The sequence below is a fragment of the Osmia lignaria genome, chromosome 9 (genome assembly GCF_051020975.1).
Source record: "Osmia lignaria lignaria isolate PbOS001 chromosome 9, iyOsmLign1, whole genome shotgun sequence".
In the NCBI taxonomy this organism is placed as follows: Eukaryota; Metazoa; Arthropoda; class Insecta; order Hymenoptera; family Megachilidae; genus Osmia; species Osmia lignaria.
The window spans coordinates 12,405,101-12,429,572 of record NC_135040.1 but is presented as its reverse complement, the minus strand read 5'-3'; the positions used below and the strand labels follow the sequence as shown (position 1 = coordinate 12,429,572).

The 24,472-nt window shown below is 35.3% G+C and overlaps 1 protein-coding gene across 2 annotated transcripts in view; it reads right to left on the bottom strand.

Annotated features, from left to right (window-relative positions):
* The window catches only part of LOC117606506 (uncharacterized), a 60,043-nt gene extending 36,425 nt beyond the window's left edge, over nt 1-23,618 (bottom strand). Inside the window, exons 1-2 of one of the 2 annotated variants that reach the window (XM_034329026.2) lie at nt 23,358-23,618; nt 11,775-11,865 (exon numbers count right to left, since the gene is read on the bottom strand). In XM_034329026.2, coding sequence (XP_034184917.1) covers nt 11,775-11,851 — 77 coding nt within the window. In that variant the 5' untranslated portion in view covers nt 11,852-11,865; nt 23,358-23,618. Of the gene's footprint in view, nt 1-9,649; nt 11,322-11,774; nt 11,866-23,357 lie in introns of those variants that run through there. The other variant, XM_034329015.2, reaches the window with a different exon arrangement.
* Nucleotides 23,619-24,472: the final 854 nt, after the last annotated feature.

The window sequence follows — 24,472 nt, the reverse complement described above, 5'->3', positions numbered from 1 at the left end:
GACCCTCTTCTTACTAATCAATAATTATCGTCAAACGCTGATCATTCCACGATTTTTGTCGAGCTAACAATTCATTGTTGGCAGAAATTTTAATGAACTTCCACTACACAGAGCAAATCATTTCGTACAATGAATAAACAAGCTGGTCAAGTGCATATCATTGTCGTGATCACGGTCGGTTCAAGTTCACGATTAAATTTGTATATTGCCATGGTCGTGGTTGCCAGTTGCAACAATGTTTGTAATGCCTCGACGAATATGCATCACAGTATGGCTAACCTCCAACTGTTTTGATTCCACTTTAAGAATGACGTTGCCATCGCGTGATCCTGCGATTCTACTGAAAATTGCTTTTCAACTATTCTAATTATGATATATATATTTCTCTACTCGTTATGACTTCTGGGTTCAAATTTGATAACAATTTTGAAAGTTTTGAAAATGAAAAACATGCAACCGTATGCAGGATTTTAACATCTGCATTAAAATTATTCTATGCGGCGAATTGCGGATCTCTATAAAAATTTATGATTTTATGAATTTATGCAATTTTAATTATCGCTTTAATTTCTACATTTATTCAGATTCAGAATTCTTAGACGTATGCTCTTCATTTCCAAGAATCTCGAATGTTTCAAAATGCAGAGGGTTCGAAGAAAATTTCGGAATGATTCAAAATCAACAATCAAAGAGATACGAATGTTTTTCTGATTCACGATGCGTCATTAATTGTATCAGTTAACACAGGACGCACCGGGTGCGTCCTCCCTGAAACACGTCAACATCTTCCGAAATCTTCTTTGTTCCGCGTTTCTTTGCTCAAGCAAAGTCCCTATTTCTTTTTTTTTTTCTTTTCTGTCCCGCTATCTTTTTGTCCACGACCGTGCAGGAATGCATAGAAGCCAGTCGTGTCGACTAAAATAGTGCGTGATGGCATTCGATAACTGTTTACACGAGTCTCGGTAAAACTGCAAAATATTTCAAGCGAGCGAACGTATGAAACAACGTGTAGAATCATAGATAAATAATATTCGTAAAAGAAGAAAAAAAAAAAGGGAACGTTGCACATTTGATGGACATTGATGCAACGTTTGCTCTTCTCTTAAGAATGCATTTTGCGAGGTGCATTTATGCAACAATGTTCCATTAGACAATTACGCTAATTGGCTCGTTCGTGAACAGACAATTCTCGTTGAATAATTTTCTAAGCCAGTATGCTAACGATATTACAAGGAAGATTCATGTTTACTGTTATTATGAGCGCAGTTGAAGTAGCGGTGGATCCAAAAATTTATAAAAAAATTAATTTATTCTTTATTGTTCTCTTGGAGTTTTTCAACAAAATTCCCCACGATTATTTAACTTTGCAATTTATCAAAGTATTCAAAATTTCGGTGCATGTGCAACGTGAATTCTCAGGTAGAAGCGAGTTTTAATTAAAATACAGTAGATCTGAAGGTGAACATTTCAGTACACCGTGTAATAAAGTTATCAAACAAAGATTCCATATATTTGAATCTCGAAATGGAAAACTTCACTTTACTATTTGCTCGCAGGATATTGGAAACACGCGCTTTTGCAATGCACTTTCTTGAATCGTTCATCCGTAACTGAACTACTGTGACAATATGCTGATCTTTCAGAATTTTTCTCAATATTCAACAAGTTCATATCGACTCGAGTACCTTCCGAACGTGGTATTTAAAAAATAATTTTTTAGTTAAATAATTATTCCAGCTAACATCAATTTATAAAATGAAAATTTGTAATTTACAATCCTAACACAACTACATTTTTTATCACCAAATCTATAGATTTAATATGTTCTCCCGAAAGATGTAAATCTTTGACAACAGAAAAATACTTCTGCATAAAAAAAATTATCATTTTATTTAGGAAATTCAAACGTCATCGTATCGATGGAACCTTGAAAGGTTTTACACAAAATGTTACAACCCACGATTGTAACCCAGTATTTTTCTGTGACGATACCCACACGCGTGGATTCCTTTACGAGAATCTCGATTCATGCCCGTAAATCCATTCAATAGAAAAAAGAAAAAAAACATTGACCGATCGAATAAGCCTTAGGAAAATGATAAGCGACATGTATGATCGAATAATGAGATAGGTACTATAGAGTTTACTATTTCCCTTATCGTTGTTAGTCATTATAAAATTAACGCAGAAAAACGGGTTTCACTGCGATATGATCTTCAATGTCAAACTTGTTAAATGTTAGTACACTTATTAAACGCTAATTCTTGAAATTTGAATACGATAAAGAATACATAATTCTTGCCCTCATTTGCCTGACTGCTCTAATTATGTCCATTTTTAATTAGCAAAGAAATAATGTAACTTAAAACCGTATAACTTGTCTGCTATTGAAAATGGTAAGTTTATTTTAGCCTTAATCTTGAATCGATAAAAGACCAACCGCGATCGACATAGATCTATAAATTATCATTTATCTATGGGACAATTGATAAACGTAGTCGTTCGATAGTACATTCGAAGTGTAAAATTGTTAACGAAAACTACAGAGAAAAATGATAAAGTAAAATCTTGAAAATAGCAATATTAACAATGGACTAAAGTTAGAATCATCTTTTGAAAAGAGTGACACAGGTAAGCGGAAGTCAACTGCAGGCATTGAAACATTTTCAAGGATCTCTAACGACGCGTTGTTATTTTAACGATGAAAGGACTAGTATTTGAATACAAAACGAATGCAAGAAATACCTTTTAATCGCCTAATAACATTGTTGCTTCGCTAAAAGGAAAACCGAGAACTAGCTTTCATAATGTACGATGTTAATTATTTTGAAAAAAAAACAGGTGCGCCTCGTATTATGCAAATACAGCAACCTAATCAAGCCTATTAACACCAAGCGGCAATGTTTCGTACACGTGATCGAAAATTATCATTTTCTACAACAGAATAAGTAACTATATTTGATAATCAAGTGTGCGGAAAACACAAAGCTTCGTGTAAAGCTAAATTTACACTAAGGAAAATGTATCTTGCACGTTGCATTCGATGCAAATACTATATTCGCGATCAAATTAAGCTTCCTCAGGGATAATGGCGATGCAGGGAAAGTAGAATTTCTCAAAATCTTAATTTCGACTATATTAATATCAAAAGTAATTTAGAAAGTATATAATACGATTATTTAATTATTAAATATTAGAAAATTTGGGATGCAACTGAAGAACACGAATAACGCAGCAGATATAAATTTTATTAATTTAAAAAATTGTAAATATTAATTTTTAATATTTCTCCGGGTAAACGCAATCGGTGTTCCCCAGGGATGCCTATGGGGGAAGGGCGTGAACCCGAGTAATTACATTTTCCCCGGGGAAGCCTGATTTGATCGCGAGCGTACAAATCGCGAAAGAAACCCATTTAACCTTCACCTAAGCTGTAAAATACTTGTACGTTTACCGATCGTAGAAACGGATTAACATGGCGCTCGGTTACACGTATGAATGAACCGTCAATAAGCGTAGATAGATGCCGATAGACACACGGCTCTCGTGACGTGAATTTTAAGTACCAGCACTTTGTACCATGACGTACTTACGACACAACAACGGAAACGCATTTCAATTTTCTATTGTACCGCAAAATTATTTTCTTGTACCGCAAAATTATTTTCTTTCAACAGAACCACATCTACCATCAACACTAAGTTAGTGCGTTGACGGCCAGTTAATGGATTGATGATTTAATCTTTTCGTTATGGCTATCTTCTATCCGGAAACGCTTACGTATGTCTCATGATTTTATTTATAATATCGTAGTTTTTTTTTTTTTTTTTTTCATGGACGTTTTTATACTTGACACTTTTTGATGAATAAGAGATTCCAACTTAATTTCAAAACCATAAAATCAATTTTTATTCTAAGATTTGTAAATTTCAATATTCGCAGATGAAAAGTTACACTCAAATTATGAATACAATCACAATTCTCACAATTATTTTTCGCGAATAAATTAAGATACAGCCTTGAGTATTTCGAGGTGCAATTAGAAGCAACGATTCTGGAATTTTGATCAAATCAGCTCGTTCAAAAGCAAAGGAAAGAAAGTTACAATTTCGAATCGTCGTAATAGGTGATCAATAGGATCATTATGCAACTCAAAGGAAATTCTGAACACGAATGAGAGTAGAAAACAGGAACGAGTCACCAGACTGTCTAGCAAGAACCTGGAATCTAAAATGCGTAAGAAACACGATCGAGAAGAGGAGAAAGAAAAAAAATACGTAAGGTCGACGAGTCAATTAAATCATGATCGTACGTGTGCTTCGCAGAAGGAATCCATTTCGATGCGCAACAAATGCAGAAAGCATCGAAAATACCTTGTTTCTGCGTGTTCGCGGAATAAAAAGAAGAAGAAGAAGAAGAAGAAAAAAAAGAGATTCTCTTTCTTTTTTGCTTTCCGTTAAATCGCGAGTATGTTGTTTAAACATCGGCCGAGAAAACGAACGATCATCGAGAAGACCCGTCCTGTGGTAACCTTCGAAATTTGCATATTTATAGAATCATTTCTTCGATAGCGAGGCAACGTTGGAAAAGAAGATATTCTCCCGTTTAATTCCTAATTACAATAACCAACTGACTAATTTTAGCCACTAATTGTAATGTCGAATGTCCTCGTAAATAGACCCGGTGCGTTGCTGCCTTTGGGAACGCTTAAATCACCCTCGTAAATTACGTTGAAAAATATACACCCGGCACGCATTTATACGGTAGACCGTGTAAATTAAAAGAGAGTATAAATCGAGATTAATATTTTCTTAGAGGGAATAAAAAAGAAAAAGGAAAATGAAAAAGAATTTCTCCCGCATCCATCGAGCGAACAAGAAATTACCCAAAATAATTAAATAACAAATTAAAAAAGAAAAATATTCCATTTCACGTTTCATTTGTAATAAAATAAAGGAATGTAAATATTTATGATTATTCTCTTTTTCGTTCTTCTTATTCGTAACGTACAGTCATCGAGATTGAAAACCAACGTGTTACGTATTTTTCAACATAAAAATTTTATTTTCTTCGTTGACTGGTTCGACGGGTCTCGTTCGTGAAAAACGTAAAAACAACGCGGCTCTACCCTTTGCTCTTTCCATTCAACTGGTCAGAAGTCTAGCAGGAATAAAGAAACGAAATTCTGCTGTTCGACACTAAACGAGCTATTCTTTATAAAGGTCGTCGAAGCTAATTAATTTTTCATGCAAACTACGTCGTCGATCTCAAACGAGATTTCATGAATTACGTTTAATAAACCTGAATTTCCTATCTTTTTTTTTAAATCAACAGGTGGTAACAAAAGTACCTATGGTAACAAAAAAAAGAATTTTAATTTGAAGGTTAAAATAATTAGTCTTTGTTACTCTAATTAGGAAACTGTAACTCGAGAACTTTTATCTTGTAAAAGCTTCATAATGGGCTAAATTCCAACTGACGATGAATGTTATACAAATGAATTCCATAATTCCATTATTAATAAAATTATAATATTAATGAAGAAAAATCCTATAACGAAAGCAGAGAAATATCATCGTTAACCCGCTATCACCATCACTAATTAACGATGCGTATCTCTTAATCACTTTTTAAACTATTTCTGTGTCTTAATTACAACACGTGGAAATTACATAGTCGAATAATAAATTAATATTAAAATAATGGCAGACTTGGCCATTACAGGAAATAGAACTTTGTTTAATTTTGCTGCTTGGGTTAATCGAATTTAATATTATTTCATAATTAAAATTCAAACCAATGGAAATTATTAACACACATCTATTTAACATTATTTATAAACTGACGTATTTCATTTTGTAATAATTCATTTTCTACTTTGATATTTTGTCGTAGAACCGATTAAGTTTTTATCATTTTTCATATTACGTCTAATTTACATAAAAGGTAATGACAAAGTGTCACTTTCTATTAAAAGTAGATATACGAGGTTTTCTTAATTAGAATTGTCACGATATGAAACATCAAATGGTTATTCTTTTCTTTTTATAAAGAATCACGGTTTAAAAGGCGGTTTAAACGTCGATTCGCTATAGTCTATAGAGTTACTTCCCAGTTGGAATTCATAGAGTAGATGCTGTAAATATCACTTTATTGACGGGCAAACGTTTGCGATAAATACTACTCGAGGCCATGTCCTTGTGCAAAATGTTTCCGATCTTTTGCTAGCATTGCAGTAGGCTTCATCATCGCGATTACTATTATGCACTTTCAATTGTCCTTTACGTATTATTATTATATTTTGTTTCAAAAACTTTGAATTAAATCAATGAAACCATCTTCCAAAGAAAATTATTATTCGTTCATAGAGGATGGGCCAGAAAAGCTCAATTTTTAAATAATTAGTTGTACAAATTAATTGGATGCTCCCTAGTATCACGCTATTTTAATTACTATTTTAAATTAGAATATTTTCTTTCTAGGTATATGAAAACTGGCACGAAAGTATGATAACAGCAATTAATTTTCAATTAAAAAGAGAGCTACAGGATTAATTTGCACAGTTAATATTTCACCTTTAGAAAAATACGAATATTTCCTAAGGATACTGAAATAATTCATGAACAACTTCTTTATGAAATCTCAACTGATTCATGACTGTCGTTCCCGTACAATGCACCATGTTTTTAATTACACTCGGACAAATTAGATGTTTTGCTGAATGCACAATGTGTTTCTTTCAATCGCTACAGAGTTAATCTATTCTGATGTATCTCGAAATTATAGTCGTTCGAAGTAATTAGAATACTTTTAATCGTTTATTGAAAGCGAGAACTGTTTATTGAATTACTGAAATGATAAAAGTATTAATTAATAGAAATTCAAATCGTACGATCTTAGAATTTTATGCTTTCTTTAAACAAGATGACTATCGAAGTAAAAGTGACTATATTTAGAAAGACATATTAAAATTAGAATCATTAGCATGTTTATTGTCGCGTTGGTTATCTGTGTCAGGGTTTCGTATTTAATTTAATAAAATTAAATAAAAAAAAAAAAAAAAATGGAGATTCTGAATATGTAATTCCTATTTTGAAACTAATACAAATAGCAAACGGAGGAATTAAATAGAGAGAACAACTAGTGATAACTTTCATTAAAGCGTGTCTGACTACATGTCTGAATCTACTGTGACAGGAAACCTGCCACAGATGAGCCCTTAACTCAATTATATTTCACTTTGCTGCTTCATACTTATTTCTATATTTCTCTTCCGCAATTATTTAATTAAATTAAATTTCTGACGTCAATAACCGGTAGTCTTCGTTATAATCAACGCATTAAAGTAATTAACATCGCTACTTTTTCTACGGTTTCTCGATAGCTGGAATCGGTGGGTAATCATTAAATGACTGTCCAAACAATTCATTATTTCGGAACAGAATCTGGCAAACTGATAAGCAATGCAATTCGCAGTACATACCGCTGTTATCAACGGTATCATAATTCAATTGAAAAACATAGCCTGCTTAAAATAAATCATTAAAAGTGAACTGACGTAAAAGGAAGATTAGCGGTATTTAAAACGCTGCAAAGAAGACGTCAATGTATAATTAAAATCAGTGTGAATAATTTCTTCTTCTTTTTTCTATTCTACTTATAAAAAATACCATTTAGCCATTTTTAGCCATTTTTTGGAACAGCCAGTCGGCAAATATGGAACTCAACAACACGAATGTTTAGCCGTTATACGTGGCTCTTTATTTTGAGAAACCGAATTGATATATCGAAGGTTTCGTCATCAGTTTCCTTCAGAGAAATCTGTTAACCCTTTCGTCGCTATAGGAGTCACCCCAGTGAGAGCCTGAAATTTTCTATAATCGAATAATTACTGAACGAATTTCGAGATCTTAGACGGATAAATATATCACGTGTAACTTTTATCACGTTTTCCTGGAAACACATTTTTTGGAAGCTGTTTGCACGCTCGTTCGGACAATTTTCAATATTTTTTTATTTCACGAAATTTCGTATCCGTGTAACTGATAAGATAATTTATCGCGAACCGAGTCATTTTCTTGATTTTTTAATTTTCGGGGCTTTATCCTGAAGTTTCTTAGGTACTTCACGGTTCAACCTTATCTCGAAATTCATAAATAACATTAAAATTCATAATAAATATTGAAAACAATCGTGGTTTGCACAATGCGTATCGTAATAACGCTTTATATTCACAATGTTAATCTCTGCAATGTCAAAACAGTTTTGTTTTCTGATTAAATAATTTGCGCCGAAAAATTTGCGCATCGCAAATACCTGATAATTGAACAACAATTTATACGAACAAAATATTTCGATAAAATTTATCGAGATCTCGTTCATTTTTCATGGATCATACCGAATGATCGACTGACCCATTACAGTCGACTGTCCGAGGACAGTTAATACACATAGATAATAAACATAATGTCAACTGCTATCTGTGTTCGACTTGTCGGTATAGATTGCAAGGTTGAAGTAATATCGTGACCTTTGCAATCTCTCTGTGCTCCAGGCTTCGTGTAATTTGCACCGTTCAATCTTGCATTAATTTTGTAACTATCCGTGTGTTGTTCACGATACAATTGAAAAAAGAGAAATAACAATAACGAGTGGAAAAGAAACGAGGCGAAAGAAAAAAAAAATATATCCACTTTAGATTGTCAGTATGCATAAAATTAATGTATCGTTTGCGTTCAAACAGCTTTCATTTTGTCGAAAACAAATATTATTATAATTGATAGCAAGAGGTAATCGTACATAATTCATACGTAATGTTTAATTTACGTTGGTAATCTAGGGTTAAAGTAAACAATGCTTAATGGATATCAAACTTTTAACCGGATTATTAATTAAGCAGTATTTTATGAATCTAAAACGGAGCAATTTGAATAAAATTATAGTATAAATTCTTGTATTTTACCGTTTTTATAGCCGAGACAGGAATGACGCTGACATTGACTGACACAGTGATAGGTACACGTGTATGGTCAGACACGTTATAGCACTAATTACCAAGAATACAATCGCATTATTTATTATTAATTTAAAATCAACATCATTCAAAATTTACCTTTTTCAATAATCATTTGAGGTAGCTGTCACTTATGACTCTCGTGGTAATTAACACTAGACATTTAAAAAACAGAAGCCAAATATTCAAAATGGTACTTCTCTATAAAAATTCAATACAAACGGCCTATGAAGCGTTCTATTGAAAACTTCAACTCTAATTATCTCTTAAGACTTAGGAATTTTTATTCTAGCTACCTAAACTTCTGATGATTTTTATAATTTTCTAAACCTAATTAATAAGCTTAATCTGAATAAATTTTTCCATCTTTCCCTCCCCCTCGATATTCATCACCCAAAATGAAATCCGAAGAATCTCTAAATCCCGCCAAATTCAATTTACCAAACGGCGCCGAGGCAATCCTTTTCCCTAAGAACCCGCAAAGTGAGTAATAAATAATTTATCGAATAATAGATATCGATTGATAAACGGTGCAGAAACGGATGTTATATCGAAAGGGGGTTAACGTCACGCGCATATCCGTTCACATTGACGGATCCTCCGACCTTATCTCATTAATAGAACAACGAGTCTGACCTTGGACCAGGCAAATCCATGGTGGTGGATCGATGATGCGTCCTCTCGACAGTGCCGATGATCCCGCGATGAAGAATTTGCTGTTGCGGATGCTGAGGGTGCAGGTGTATCTGTTCCTGTTCCCTCCACATTGTTACTACCACTTTTAGAACGACTTCCGTGATACGATATATCAGTGATTCCTTTCAATTGCGTATCGTACTAGTTCGCGTTTCGATCTTTAAGTTCCGTTGCGCGTTTACAATGGAAATACCGATTCGATAGATCATCGTCACCGATCGTACCGTGTTCCATCGATCGTTTAATAACACCGAGTTTCTCTTTAATCACTATCCCTTTTCTTTTCCACGCCGCAAAACGAAACTGTGTCATTCAAACGAAGGATGAAACGTTCGAAACACTGGACTCGTCCTCGGCGTCGTTCGCCATATTGGAGAACCGATCGTCGGGCAAACAGCGAGAAAATCGACGTAGCGTTCGTGGCGCGTCTGTACGTTATCGTGCGACAACAACTCGGCGGCTTGTTTGTTGGGCGAATTAAAATTAGCCAGGTCGCCGGTTAATCTCGCCCGTTCGATCGCTCGCTGGCTGCCTCGTTTCTTCGGGGACAGATAAAAAGTGTCTTTATCTGCGTCGAATGGCGAGCAAACATTCGGCGGGATCAGTGGCAAGAGAGAAAACGAAGAACGGAGAAGGGAAAAAAATAAATGTCTTTAACTTTCGACGACCACGATGATCCGTTCCCTTATCCCGCCAAATTGTTACGTTAGTCCCTGTTGCACGTATTACGCATCGGCGATTAAGATGCGACGCGTTGCCGGCCTTGTTTTCGTAAAAGAAAATATACTGAAACGTATCGTCCTTGTAAGACGCAACGATAGGTTAAACGAGCGTCGCATTCCTTCGTTCGAAGCACAAATTTATTGTTTCTTACGGGCGTAATAACGATTCGAAATTAACACGTTTGATGAAAGCAGTGCGAGTCGAACGTCCCCCTTGGTTCGCGTGGCTCGCGAGAATTCGTTCCTCGATCCGTTCGCCAGATTACTCGACCTTGACACCGTGTTCTAGATGCCGACGACGCAGCAGGAAATCCGTAACCCGTGCGAATCGCAGCGATCGCGAGAGGGCATCGATCGACGGCTACGATCAATAACATTTAACCGTGGCCCGTGATGCACAGGATGGACTCCTCCGCCTCCACCGCCTGCTCCTCGACGACCTTCCGTTACATCGTGTGATAAAGCGAGACTCGCACACAATGTTACTCCGACGAATCTTCGGCCTTGACACACTAAATCTCTTTAGACTAAATGTCTTTTAGAACGTAGAAAATACTCGTCGACTATGCATTTACCATATAGGACACACGGTATACGTAGGCGGACTTTTATATTTTATTATTAAACGTCAGCCTCGAACGATCCTCGAGTATATCCTTATTTATATTACGCGCACGGTATAATCCAGTTTCGTATTTGTTGGCACACTTCACAGTTTGTTAATGAACGACGTTTAATTGTCAATGACACTGTGTAGATTCACGCGAATTGATAGGCTTTTCAGCGTGGCCGTGTTGATTCGGAGCGAAAACACTTGCCAGAAATAGACGCACGTACAGTGAGACGCAACGCGCACGGTAGTCGAACGCGAACTGCCGCCGTAGCGGTGCCCCCACTCCGCGCAACAATCGCGCTCATCCCCACCACTCCCGCGGCGGAGGCGACGATCAATCGCCGCGCCGCTTACAACCTTCCAATCCTATCCGCGCTAAGAGCGCGCAGCGTGATAACAGCACGGTTTTAGGCGGATCCCTTTGTAACGCTGTTTCCAACTCGCGCGATAAGAAACGAATTTGCGCGCGAAAATTCGAATACGCTTTTCCCGCGAAAAGAGAATCTTATCGAGTGCCTTTCGCTTCAAACATTATTGAAACTATTTAATACCTACTTTATTATCTCCGTGTTAATTATTCTGCTACGCGAGAGTATGTTGAAATATTTAAATTATTAAAACGATGTTTTAATTGAATCGAAACGATTCTCCAACGCAGAAATAAATAAAAATCGAACGAAGTATAGTAGAACCTTGAGAATAATTTAATAGAGAAATGTTGCATTCTTACCCGTACGAGATCGTTGTTTCCGGCACGGATGTAGAAGACAACGCGCCACCATCGTCCTCGTCCACGTCATCCTTCATTTTTTAAATTTTTCCTGAAACACGATTAAATAAATAATGTAATTACCTTGATGAATTATTATTTCTGTTTTTTTTTTTTTTCTCTCTCGAGTCTCCTCGTCATTCTTTGCAAATATTTTGCCGAGTGTAAAGCGAGGTAAAAAAACGATAATACTTTCAATAGCAGAGGAGAAAGGACACGTTGAACAGAAGACCACGATGACACCCGATTGATTGATAAGGTAAATAAATGATGCGCAAAGATACCGATAAAACTACTGTGAGAAATAACAAACGTCGTATGCAGTATAGTGACAGCTTGATGTGTAGCCGGTTGAATAAAAGATTCTGCTATAATGTCCATAGAAATCGTAGCACAAAACAACGCCGAGAATGCTATGAAATATCAGCCATGAGTAAAATCCATGACTCAATACAAAGAATTCAAACAACTCGAAGCTCTTCGATAAATCGTTCGAAACTACGGTCAAACGGTGACGATGCTCGAGGATAATCTATCGAGTTTGCCTGATACTTTTCTCTCAACAGCAACCAAGTTATTTCATGAAGACGATGTGTTATATTTCGCGATGATCAATCAAATTCTAATATTGAAACAGTAGGAATTACCGATGATTGAATACCACGAATAACTGAAAGAAATTGATTTAATAAAATTTTAATACTTGCAATCTATGGCTTTTGAAATCCTAAGAAGCTCTCACAATCAGACGAACAATGCATATTGTCAATATTATTGAATACGTGAAAGAACGGATTGACGTATTATTATTTCAAATATTGATGAGCTGGTTCGATGAAAGGCAAAATATTTGTGAGTGTTGACAAAATATTGACGATAGATATAATAATGGTTGCACAAGCTTTCCTTTAATGAGTCATTGTTGAAATTGAGTGCATTGTTCAGCTGTTGTTTAAAAAGTCTGTACAGTCGTTTCTTGCAAACTTAAAATTTCAAATTGATGCGGTAAAAGTGAAATTACAAAATCGATTATTTAGCATCTTAATTGAAAGGTAATGGAAGAGGCGTAATTTCATTTACACAAACTACTGTTTCTATAATCCGCTTAATCACCCTGGCAATTATTAATTATATAGTCTCGATGCAGCGTACGAAATCCCGTTTCTATTCGGTGTAATTTAGCCGGCGACGTTAAATAGACACTGACAATGTTCATCGATACAGGGTAATCGAAGTAATTCGAGATACGTACGTGCTCACGAATGAATTTACATCGCGTGGGTCGATTGCGTATTCTCCTGGATAACAACGCTGATTCGAAACAATCAGCTGATGCAGCTTGGGATCAACGGAGCTTTTGATTTCCACGAACCTGCAATCCCGTTACATGGTACACGATTCAGGATAAACTTGTAGAATATCAACGATGCACGTGGAACTTCATATTTAGGAACAATTATCCTTTTATTTTCTAATTGAAGAGGGCAATTATGATTAGCATGATAATTAAAAAATAAAAAGGAAAAAGGAAAGAAAGAGCATAGTGCTTAGAGTTCATTATAAAATGGTACCCTAATAAGGATAATTCTCCACTGATAAGATAAAGTAATTTTCCTAATGTATATTTAATAAAGTAGAAACTCATTCGAGCATCGATTCCGAGATATTTTTGTGAAATTGTGCAGAGCTTTATCAAGCCACACTGATAAGGGTGTACTTTATAGAGTATCGACTTCCGTTACAGTCCTCGAAACACTTCTACCACAATAGTTCTCTTTATCCATTATTTTTGACACTCTGAAACTCCTATCCCTCTATTTCGAAGATTGATAAATAATTTTCTATTGAAAGAGCGTCGCTCGTATCACGATAATAATTTGTGTGTCGATATCTACAACTTCTCTGACGTTATTATTATTATAGATTTACTGAATTACGCGGTAAATACGTGAAAAAAAATGTAATTACGAATGCAAAGAGACATCAATTTCTCTGTCTCACTTTGACCAGAGAAGGAAAAAAGTTTACTGCCCATTTTTGCGCAATGACAAATGACAAATTAATGGAAAAAGTACGTACACGTGCGTACTTTGGACGCATAAAAGAAACGAAAGCAAAAGGGAGCGGAGTGGCGTTGGTTTGCAAGTAGATCCAACCATTGAATACAGATATCGATTGAGAGTTCGAATCTTATTGAATGGAACAGCAAGGGTTCTTGATGCTTCCACTAACATTCGTACAGATTTCTATGTATGCATACATAGTTTCCCTCGTTGGAGGAAGAAAAAAAATTCCCAAAGGTCAAGAATCTATCATTTCGACGAAATTAAGAATAAATATCCTTCAATAAAATAATTTGTGTAATTAGTTTCGAACCCTCAGCACTCACCTTTTTGTAGAACTAAATTTCATTTTGGGATGTATGTTAATTAGAAAATATTTTATACTTTTCTTTCTTTTAATGACTTTACGTGTATATGTAGCATGTACCAAGAAGCTGGCGTCAGGTAGGTCTGTGTTGATATACCGGGTCGACGACATGGCTCTACTATCACCAGGTTCCGCTGCGTGCGCGGTATACGACAGAACCGATAAGATGACGAGAGGTAACCAACGTGCGATGCACTCGCTTTCAACCACTTCCAGCAATGATGGACAACCATGAAGAAGAGTAGCTCTATTTTCGATAGAATTTTTCCTACCCTCGCTCGTAAAGAACAAAGACATCCTCCTTTAACCCTTAAATAACAGAGCCTGGGTCAATCGTGTCGCAAATTACAAGAAAATTTACAGGGAATAATTTTAAAGTAACAGTAAAATGCGAAATTAAATGAAATTAAAATTCTGGCTCTCTCCATGGTCCGCCATCCGATGGTTAATGAAAGGCAGCTTAGGTTGCATCTACTATGTTATATTCCAAAGAGGAGGCTTTGTTAACCCTTCTAGTATAGAGCTGAGAATTGTAAACCACGTAATTGACACAAGATTTACAATTTTCCCCAATGGAAGAGCATACCTATGCCGTTAGAAACGTGTCATCCTAGTCACACAAATTGCACCCTTAGACTTTTTGCTGAGCTTACATATCCGTCCGCGATACTTCGGAATACCTGAGAGAGTATTACGGTTGCATAGCGGAGGTTTCGTTAAAATTACGAAGAGCCAGAAACGGGCGGGGTAGCTGAATATCGAGCGAGCGAAAGAAACAAAGAAAATACTAAAACCAAGTGTGTGCATGTGGTTGTGGTCGCCGGTAATATTCAACCGTCTAGACACTAGACTCTCTTTGTTCATTCCGGGGGCTGATTTTCGGGGGTTGTTGCTGGTCGAGCGTAGGGTAAAACGTAAGCACGAACGGAGGAATGAACGAGTCAACCGGGGAGGAAAAGAGGAATAGATAGAAAGGGAGGAGGGTTACACGAGGATAACCCCTGAAGAAGTATGCATGTGTTTTAGGTCTGCCCGACGATCGACACGTTCGTGATCAACGACGACGAAACTGTGGGCCGTGTCGGTGCACGCGCGACCGCCCGTCGTTTTTCAGTCTTCTTTTCTCGAGTAGCAACGCTCAGTTAACGATGCTCACCTAACCAATTGACTTTACTTTCCCGTCTCTTTCACGTCCGACCGCTACTCGTTCAACCGTGCCAATATTATTACCTTCTATCATGCCCGATTTTCAAAAATTCGAACTTTAACATAAAACTATGACAGAGACGCGTCTGTCAGAGACTTACCACGCGTCAGTTTAAAGTTTCAAGAAAATTACTACCTAATTAGATCATCGATATTTTTTACGTGAAATGACTGGTTTTTAATTAGAACATGATAGAAATGAATTTTGGAGAACGTAAAGTCTGATGAGAATTGATGACATAAATGGCACTTATGGCACATCAATTTAAAAATTACCATGTATATACTTCATTAGTATTGTTAATACAAAATGAATGGTAGTCAATTATGGTAAACGATGATCGATTTGGAAATATATAAAGTGTATCACAATTTCATGACATAAAAGTCACAAAATAACGCTTGTGATATATCAATTTAAAGCTTAAAATTCGTCGATGTTCCTCAAATGAAAATTTACAAATATTTTAAAATCCAAGAACCAGCTACACGTATCCACCAAGTATTTAAACTGTCCACCACGAAAAACTTCACCGATCTATCTCATCGAAAAACACAGAGAAAACACAGAATAAAGTTTCTAATATACAGGGTAATACCAAAGACTAAATTTTCACGAGTGCACGCGTTCATCTGCGTGCTCGAACTTTCTTTCTCCGTGCGAGTATCGTTAACCGGTAACATTCCTTCGCGGAAATATAATCGCGAAAGTTCGCGGGGACTTCATAGATATCGCGGAGGATTTCAAGTATATATATACACGTGTATCTGTCTATGTACATCGGGAAGAAGTGGAATGAAGAAGATCAGAGGAGAGGTAAGACAGAAGCAGAGTCCTTTGCCCCTGAAGCACGGGGCAGGATGTACACGTGGCTTACCATGGAGCATTATCTAGAGCGATATACCGAATGTCGAAGGACGAATCTTCGTTAATCTTATTCGTTCTAGTACAAAAACAATGACCGAATATGTTTCCTTCGTTCGATCACACAGTATACACTGTGCAGATGCGATTTGCACTAAAAGTCATGGCTCATGTTATCAAGACAATGAGATATTTTTCTTTTTTTAACACTAGACCTACCGACGTTTGGTGCACACTTATTTTTAAGTTAAAAATAATGTGGATTATTAAATAGAAAAATAAAATGAAACATAATTTAATATATACGTTCATTCTTTAGCTCGATAACAGCCAACATACTTTTCAACGAAAATTATAAATAAAATCGATAATTTAAAATAAGAAACTGGAAACCAGTCATTCTGACCCCTTTGGTAGTTCTAGTATTAATATTGTCGTACAATTTAATCCTCAACATTCTTAATTTTTTTAATGAAAAATGCTATGTATTGGAACTGTGTTTAGATCGACAAAGGGGTACAAAGGGTTGATGGTATTAGAAATCATAATTTTTTACTGCTGCGACGTTTCTGTATAAATTTTGATTAATCACTTATTCATAAAAGGTACAGATGGTAAATGATTCGCTATATTTATCAGAAGTAAGGAGATGAAAGGAAAATGATATCAAAGTTAATGACAATCGTTGAACAATGAAAATAAAGCGATTCCAGAGGGTAGACGGTAAGATTTTGCAACTGGACGAATTTGTTTCGTTAAAAATAGATTCGCGTTTTGAAAGAGCCGGGCCCGGTGAAGATCGTCACCGTACAATTTCTGTTACTTTCAATGCATTATATCCGGTTTGCGTTTTGCGGGACGCCCACGCGGTGAAATCAATGGTGAATTAGCTTCTTAGAAAAGGGATGCTATTCAAAGATTCGCTGAATTATTTCGCGAATGCGTACATACGGTGCACGTCAACACACACGTGCGATTATATGAATCAATCGGTGCAATTCACTTCTCGGATAAATATTCAAACCGTTTATCACATAATATTCAAATAATGAATATAAATTTTTCTTTCCACTTGGCTAAATTGCGGCCTTAGATAAAATCTACTTGAAATTTATGAAAATTCAATCGAATAAATTAAAATTTTACCAACCAATTATTTTTATCTCTGAAAATCTTGTTCGCTTCGCCTGATATTAAATTTCCGATATCAGTGAACGCGTTAAAAATGCAAACAGTCAACAGCGTGCACAAATTAGAGTAAAATTGTGCGCAACAAGTTTGCAATTTACGTAATATGTAACTCGTTATCTTATCCGTTGCAGTAAACAAGTTGCTACACTATTGCAATTCGTATAAAGAAATTCAAAGAAATATCCCTTGTCAGCGTAACGACAACGCGGTAAAAATTTCTAGCCGATATCTGTGGAAAAGAAACAAAAACACAGAGCGAAAGAGATATTTATCGATCACGTAAAACCGCGTAATTTATACGATACATTGCGCATTACATGCACGATGTTGCATTTCTCAAATTACTCATTTATCCCGCGATTTGTCGCAATCTGGTGTTCCTTCTAAGTTAAAAACGTTTCACGACGGTAGATATTTCAGGCGCGTCAATGGTTCGCATCGCATTAGGTATAAAATGAAAGAAATGAAAGAAATTTCAGATATCGGATCTGGAGTTAATGGTTTAAATTTGAAAAAATATTTTCCCGCGCTTTTGTGAATTGGAAAACTGATGCGAGAATGTGATAACAATAAAAATTATTTCAATAATAAATTCTCAATTAAAAAAAAAGGCACCGAATTAATTTGCATTGCTAATAATTTATGTAGATATTTAAATGAACTGAATGCCATTTCAAGTATGGCGACTTAGGGGAAGGAGGCACCGATATTTATTTTTTAATTATACATTAAATTTTATATCCAACGATTCAAAATTACTGACACGCGTGGTCGTCAGGGAAAACACGGGATAAAGGGTTAATGGCCCTGTGTTTTAGCGCAAAATGCAAGGTACGAATCGAGCCGACAGGTACGAAGGGATCGCGTTGAACCGAACCTTTTGGTCGTTGTCCTGGAACGATATTTCATTGGCTCGTAGCCGCACCTGCGGCAGGTGCAGTTCCGAAGAAAAATAAGAAATTCACGAACAGCTTTTGCGGATTTGACTAGCGCGTAAGAATGACCGGGGTATCGTTGAACCCGATCACCCTCGAGGCATTAAAATCGCTGCCTTTTTTAATATCCATCGATTCGTGTTAACAAGTTCCTTTCTTAATTAACCACCCTGTTTCTCATCGAAAATTGGAATTTGTCTAATTAACAGCGGTTTTATTGTAATGAATTTAGGATTTAAGACGCGCAAATTAGTTTCAATTTGAGAACGAAATTCAGAACGAAATTAAAACTTCCAACTATGATTGAAATTTAATTAACATAAATTTTGTATATCTCCACCTATCTCTTTTTCACGTCCTTAAAGGCTAAACTTTCGCGTCACGCATTCGTTGCAAGATACAATGAGACATTAAATTCTATTTTAACTCCGTATTACGTTTAATGTATGCACAATTAAACAATAGTAATTATGGAAGAAAATATGATGTAATATTCAAATTGAATTGAAGGAAGATGGTCCAGTGCCAAAGTCCTAATTACGTATTTAATTATAGGTAATATTATTCAGTTTCAGTTTGTCAATGTATTATGAAAATTACATTTTGTTAACATATTTTTATTATCAATATTCACGAATGCATACGAAACAAGTAGTAATAAGAAATGACAGAAATTACTGATTTACTTATCTATGTCATAGACATTAATAATAGAAGCCAAATTAGCTTATTCGAGAGGGGTCAAGATAATGGGAATGTTCCGACTGATTAACATAATGTCCAGTGTCCTTCACGAGTTAATAGGAAGTTAATTGAGCAGCCTACAGCTGGAGGAACCGAGCTGGAAAATGTAGCAAGAAAACAGAGTAGGATGTAAATGTCACCGAGTAAAGGATCCTTGAAGTTTAATGAAATTATAGCTCAAATTTACATAATTACCTAACAACTTCTTTTTATGAAAACTTCCTCGTTATAACTTCACTATGAAACTAATATATTTCACCTAATTAATTCCAAATTTTTAAAAGATATCTAACAAGATCCAAATAAAATAATAAAAAATAGAAAAAGATAAAGAGTATCGATGAGCTAACCCCTCATATCAACCCCTCCGAGCTAACAAAAACCTTCACTAAATATAAATTGTCATAACTTTCGAGTCGAATGGAAGGTGGCCCAAACGAGTGACGAGTTAACTCAGCATACCTTGTAAACAAGTCAAGAAGATTCATTGTCCAATAAATAAAAAGTTGAACATTTTCCAAAGCAGACGGTATCGTCAGGAAATTATATACGACGTCGGGAAACCGTGTTGAACCATGTAACAAAGATATTCTTGCGAGCTGCAGCATCTCTTGCATGCAATGCCAAGAATAAATATTACCCGGTCAACCATTTACTCGCGTCACTCGCTTGACCTAGTTTAATCCACGACCATCCTTCTGTACTAATTAGGTAGTTACGTCCGGCTTTAATACTGGCCACTACGATTCTATGACGCCTGCTAAACGTGATGCTGAAAGTGAGAACGTATGAAAGAATGAAGAAAAAAACACGCCTTTGAGCGATTCTTCGTCGCGAACCCCTTTTACTATCGTACAGGTAATTCATCACTTTTCATCAGGGTAATCCTCATGAATGAACAAGATGATGACCATCAAATTTTCTGTTATTAGAATTTTTTCTTTATTTCCAAAATTCTTATGGTTTTATGGTTTAACTAATCAGAGGCTTATTTGACAATTTCAATATCATGATGGGAGGGATATTTTCTACCTCCGTTTGCAAAATTTTATTTTATTTTTTTTTTAATATGAGACTTCACTGAAACCCATTTGTAACAGAACTGTTCAACACTGAATATTATTTTTACTACATACTGTGGGTTATTCTACTGACGAATTATTAATAAATGTCAGTCTATTTCCGATTAGTACCGATCGTGACCCAGATAATAGTAGCCACAAATGCTTATCCCATCCAAACTGTGTCAATCTTCATTGGTCAAGGATGTTTGTTAACTCGTATCGAGATCAGGACCTTATTGCTATGAACCTTATTATACGAAAAAGGGGTAGTGTTCTGCCCAAGGTCTCATCAATTAAGTTAACAATTTGATTTGAAAAAATTTTATTGTAGCTGTGTTTGTAATATCTCATTCGATGCTCTATAAAAAAGTTTTATGCTTGATAAAAAAGTATTAAAGTACTTTTGTCGAAAATTAATTGGTTTAAAAGATATCTCAAGGAGAGACAAAGAAACTTTTATAATCCGGAAAAAAATTGAAATTTTATATTTCCCTTGATTCGAAAATTGAATGGTTAAAAAGATATCTTAGGAAGAGACAGGGAGAGACTAGTGGTCTCTCCTTGAGATATTTTTTGAACTAATCAATTTTCGACCCACGTATTTCAGTAATTTTTTGTAGAAAATGATATGCAGTGAATGATGTCAAGGCAAATATAAAATTAAAAAAAAATTTTCTTAGGGAGATATAGGGAGAGACTTGGGATCTCTCCCCAAGATATCTTTTGAACTAATCAATTTTCGACCCAAGTGCCTTAATATCTTTTTGTACAGAATAAAAGGAAATTTATTGATGTATAACACGACCAACGAATTCCAATCGACAATTACATTAAAAAAGAAAAATTAAATAAATTTTAGAGCTATAGTTTGACCCAGTGCATGAGACACCCTGTATACCCAGCAGCCTTGTCATAATTACGTGGTCGATTGAATGGTAATGACATTTCTCACAATTACGTTTGAAGGAAGTCGAGTGAAGCGAATTGACCCTGAATTCATCATACCACGGTCAAAACAAAGAAGCGAATGGTTTTATGAATTCCAACAATACATAGTAACTTATCAATCCTACAGGTAGAAATATTTTTACTCGGTACACGTTGCATATTGCGCATTTTGTACGTTACGTATTACTTGAGACCACAATTATGGACGTGGTGATTGAAGCTGTTATATAATTATGCAATTAATATAAAATTGAAAGTACAAGAAAAAACCTTGGAATCTTGGTAATTAGATTATCCGAGGATGATATAAAATCTCTCAATCGTGTAGACTTATTAAAATTTTGCCCGTGGTCAGAGGGTTAATGAACGAAACTAATAGAAGACAGGTGTGTATTTTTTTATTTAAAAACCACCCGGCTTTTCTTTGAGTATTTACTAACCAAGGTTAAATATACGCTGAAATATTGCCAGACTATGTTAGTACCGATGTTGCTGGACGGTTCAAAGACCTCCAGCTTACGTATAGTATTTTGAATAGTAATTTTAGTTTCTAAAAAAAAATTGCGAGAAGATGCTATTTGAAAGAATACCAATATGATTGATTTCTGAACATTTAATATGTGACCCGAAATTATGATATGAAAGTATCATAAAATATTATTTGTAGCATATCAATTTAGAGTTTAAAGTTTGAAAAAAGTAACTGTATAAGCCCTTTATTGATGATCTTAATATAAAATGACTGGTTGCCAGTTATAGCGAATAATAATTAATTTTGAAACTCGTACAGTCTGACACGAAATCATGACATAAAAGTACCATAAAATTTCATTTATGGAACATCAATTTAAAGCTGAAAGTTTAATGAAAACACTACATAAAGATATCATGAATTTCCATTCAGTACTGACCATTAAATTAAAAATTATATTGAAGTGGTAATGACATCGTTATTCGTATTAATATTAATATCTTCTATTCATTTTTCATTTTTTTATTTATTATCTCTAATTAGGATGACGACATGTAACAATTACCCAGTACATTAAAAAAAAAACTGAGCAGTGAATAAATGCCTAAAATTAAAAGGACCATGCATTGAAAACAAGAAGAAAAAAAGAAAAGATTAATCATGAATATCTCAAACGGTGACCTCTATCGTCAGAACGTATGTGGGTAATGGGACGAGTTTAGCCAATTAACAACTGTTTTATCGACAGGGTAAATCCTGGGGCAACGACCTCGTTGTTGAGGAGCGCTTGACCTATATATCACTTATGTATCCAGCATGCGTACACGTGTATAACTCGTGTTCTATTATTTCTAACTATCATTACGTGTAATTAAGCTCTTTTATATTTTCTAACATTCCTCTCGAATTCTTTTATCACAACAAGATTCGTCGATAATAAATTTCACGCATCATACGTATTGTAGATAAAAAGGAAATACAATGACGTTTTAATATTTCATCGAGTTAAGAAAAATGTATTATTGTAGCCGTGTGTTTATTCGTAACTGATAACAATGATATTATCTATACAACAAGTCAAACACGTACTAGATCAAGAATTAATTAATTTTAGGAACGAACAAAAGATGTGAACAGATATTCACGGCCATTGCCAAAGACAAGTCGCTTTAAATAGCTAACCCAAGGGGGCATACCTTTTTAACTCAGGTCAATAACACACGATTGATCACGTTGTTTGCGTACAACAAACATAATTATTATCGATAGAAAAATACAAATGCTCGAATTATCTCTTATCTTATTATCGAAAACTTCTCAACTGAAAAATTTTCCAATCGCATTTCACCGTCGTATTTGATTCATTAATTATAACACAATGCCCTATTGAAATACACCGAACAATTAATATCGTTCTATTATATTCTAATTCGATTCGAAGGCAACTAAACCGAGAAGGTCGAAAGAGGGCAACATCCTAAGAGTCAATGTCCTGTTGATGACAACAGGGAACACACCCGAATCAGGTCATAAACGATTCACTATTCTACTTTAATATGTACAACATCTACTAACGTAACTCGCTAAAAACATTACGTATTACATAATGATTGTCTCAAATGAAAGTAAAATAATGTTAGAGAAATGTTGTTTGAATGTTTAAAGGGTGTTTTTTTGTGAGTTGCTTACCTGCCACCTCGAGGGTATTGCCAATTATGCGTCTCGTGGGACGACAATCCAACACGAAAAAAAAATCCGATTCAGCCACGATGGGCTGTTATTTTCGTCACAAAACACTGCACATGTTATCATACGGCATTCCACGCTCTCATTCGAATAGTGTTTCTTTCACTTGAACGAAAGATCGCCGCAAACAATCGTGCTTCACACAAAATTCACCTTCGTACTCGGCGTAATGCCGCCATATTTCCTGTTGTCCCGACTGTTCGGCCACAGTAGCTCCACGACCTATATAAACAGCATCAAGTTAGGCATACTCGAAACATATTTTCGACACCGCGATCCCCAGCGCCAACTGGCGGAGATTTATAGGCACGAATTCAAAAATCAAACGTCGTACGATAAGAACAAACTATAATACAAAACTTGAATTTTGTAAATTGTATCTTTGTAATGCTTACAAAAAATAAAATGAAATACAGTAAAACCTCGATAAGTCGTCACTCAAGGGAACGAGAAATTTTGACGACTTAAACGGAGTAAAAACCACGTAAATTTTAAAATGACGAGGAAAGGAAAATGACGCCCTATCCGGAGTGAGGACTTATAGAGGTTTTACTGTAATTGCAATAACATTTGATACAAGTAATTATTTTTTTAAATTTACATTTTTAATTAAACTATTATAGGTACTTAATTTGTGTTATAGTAGAAGAGAGTAATATATTGTTGTAAAGTTACTAATATAATAAACTGAAAATATTTTGCGAACCTTGAGTTTAAATACTTTTAATTTAATATTACCGCCTGGTTTGAAAATGATACTCTCTGTGCCATCTAACGGTTGGCGGGAAAACTAGAGAGATCGAAAATTGTCTTGTTTCGCTATGGTTTTGCACAAAGCCTACAGATCTATAAAGACTAGATATAGAACGAGAGCCATCTGCTCTATTTTAGTGTAAAAATGTGAAACACTTTGTACTGCAACAGTCCAACGCACGGTAAAAGCAGATAGTTTCGAATTTCATTTTTGCCAGTCATTTTGTGGCGCACTCTATAATTCAGCACAGTGATTTTAGGTATTAAATAAGGGGTTGAAAGATCGAGGGATCCTTTTGAAAAAA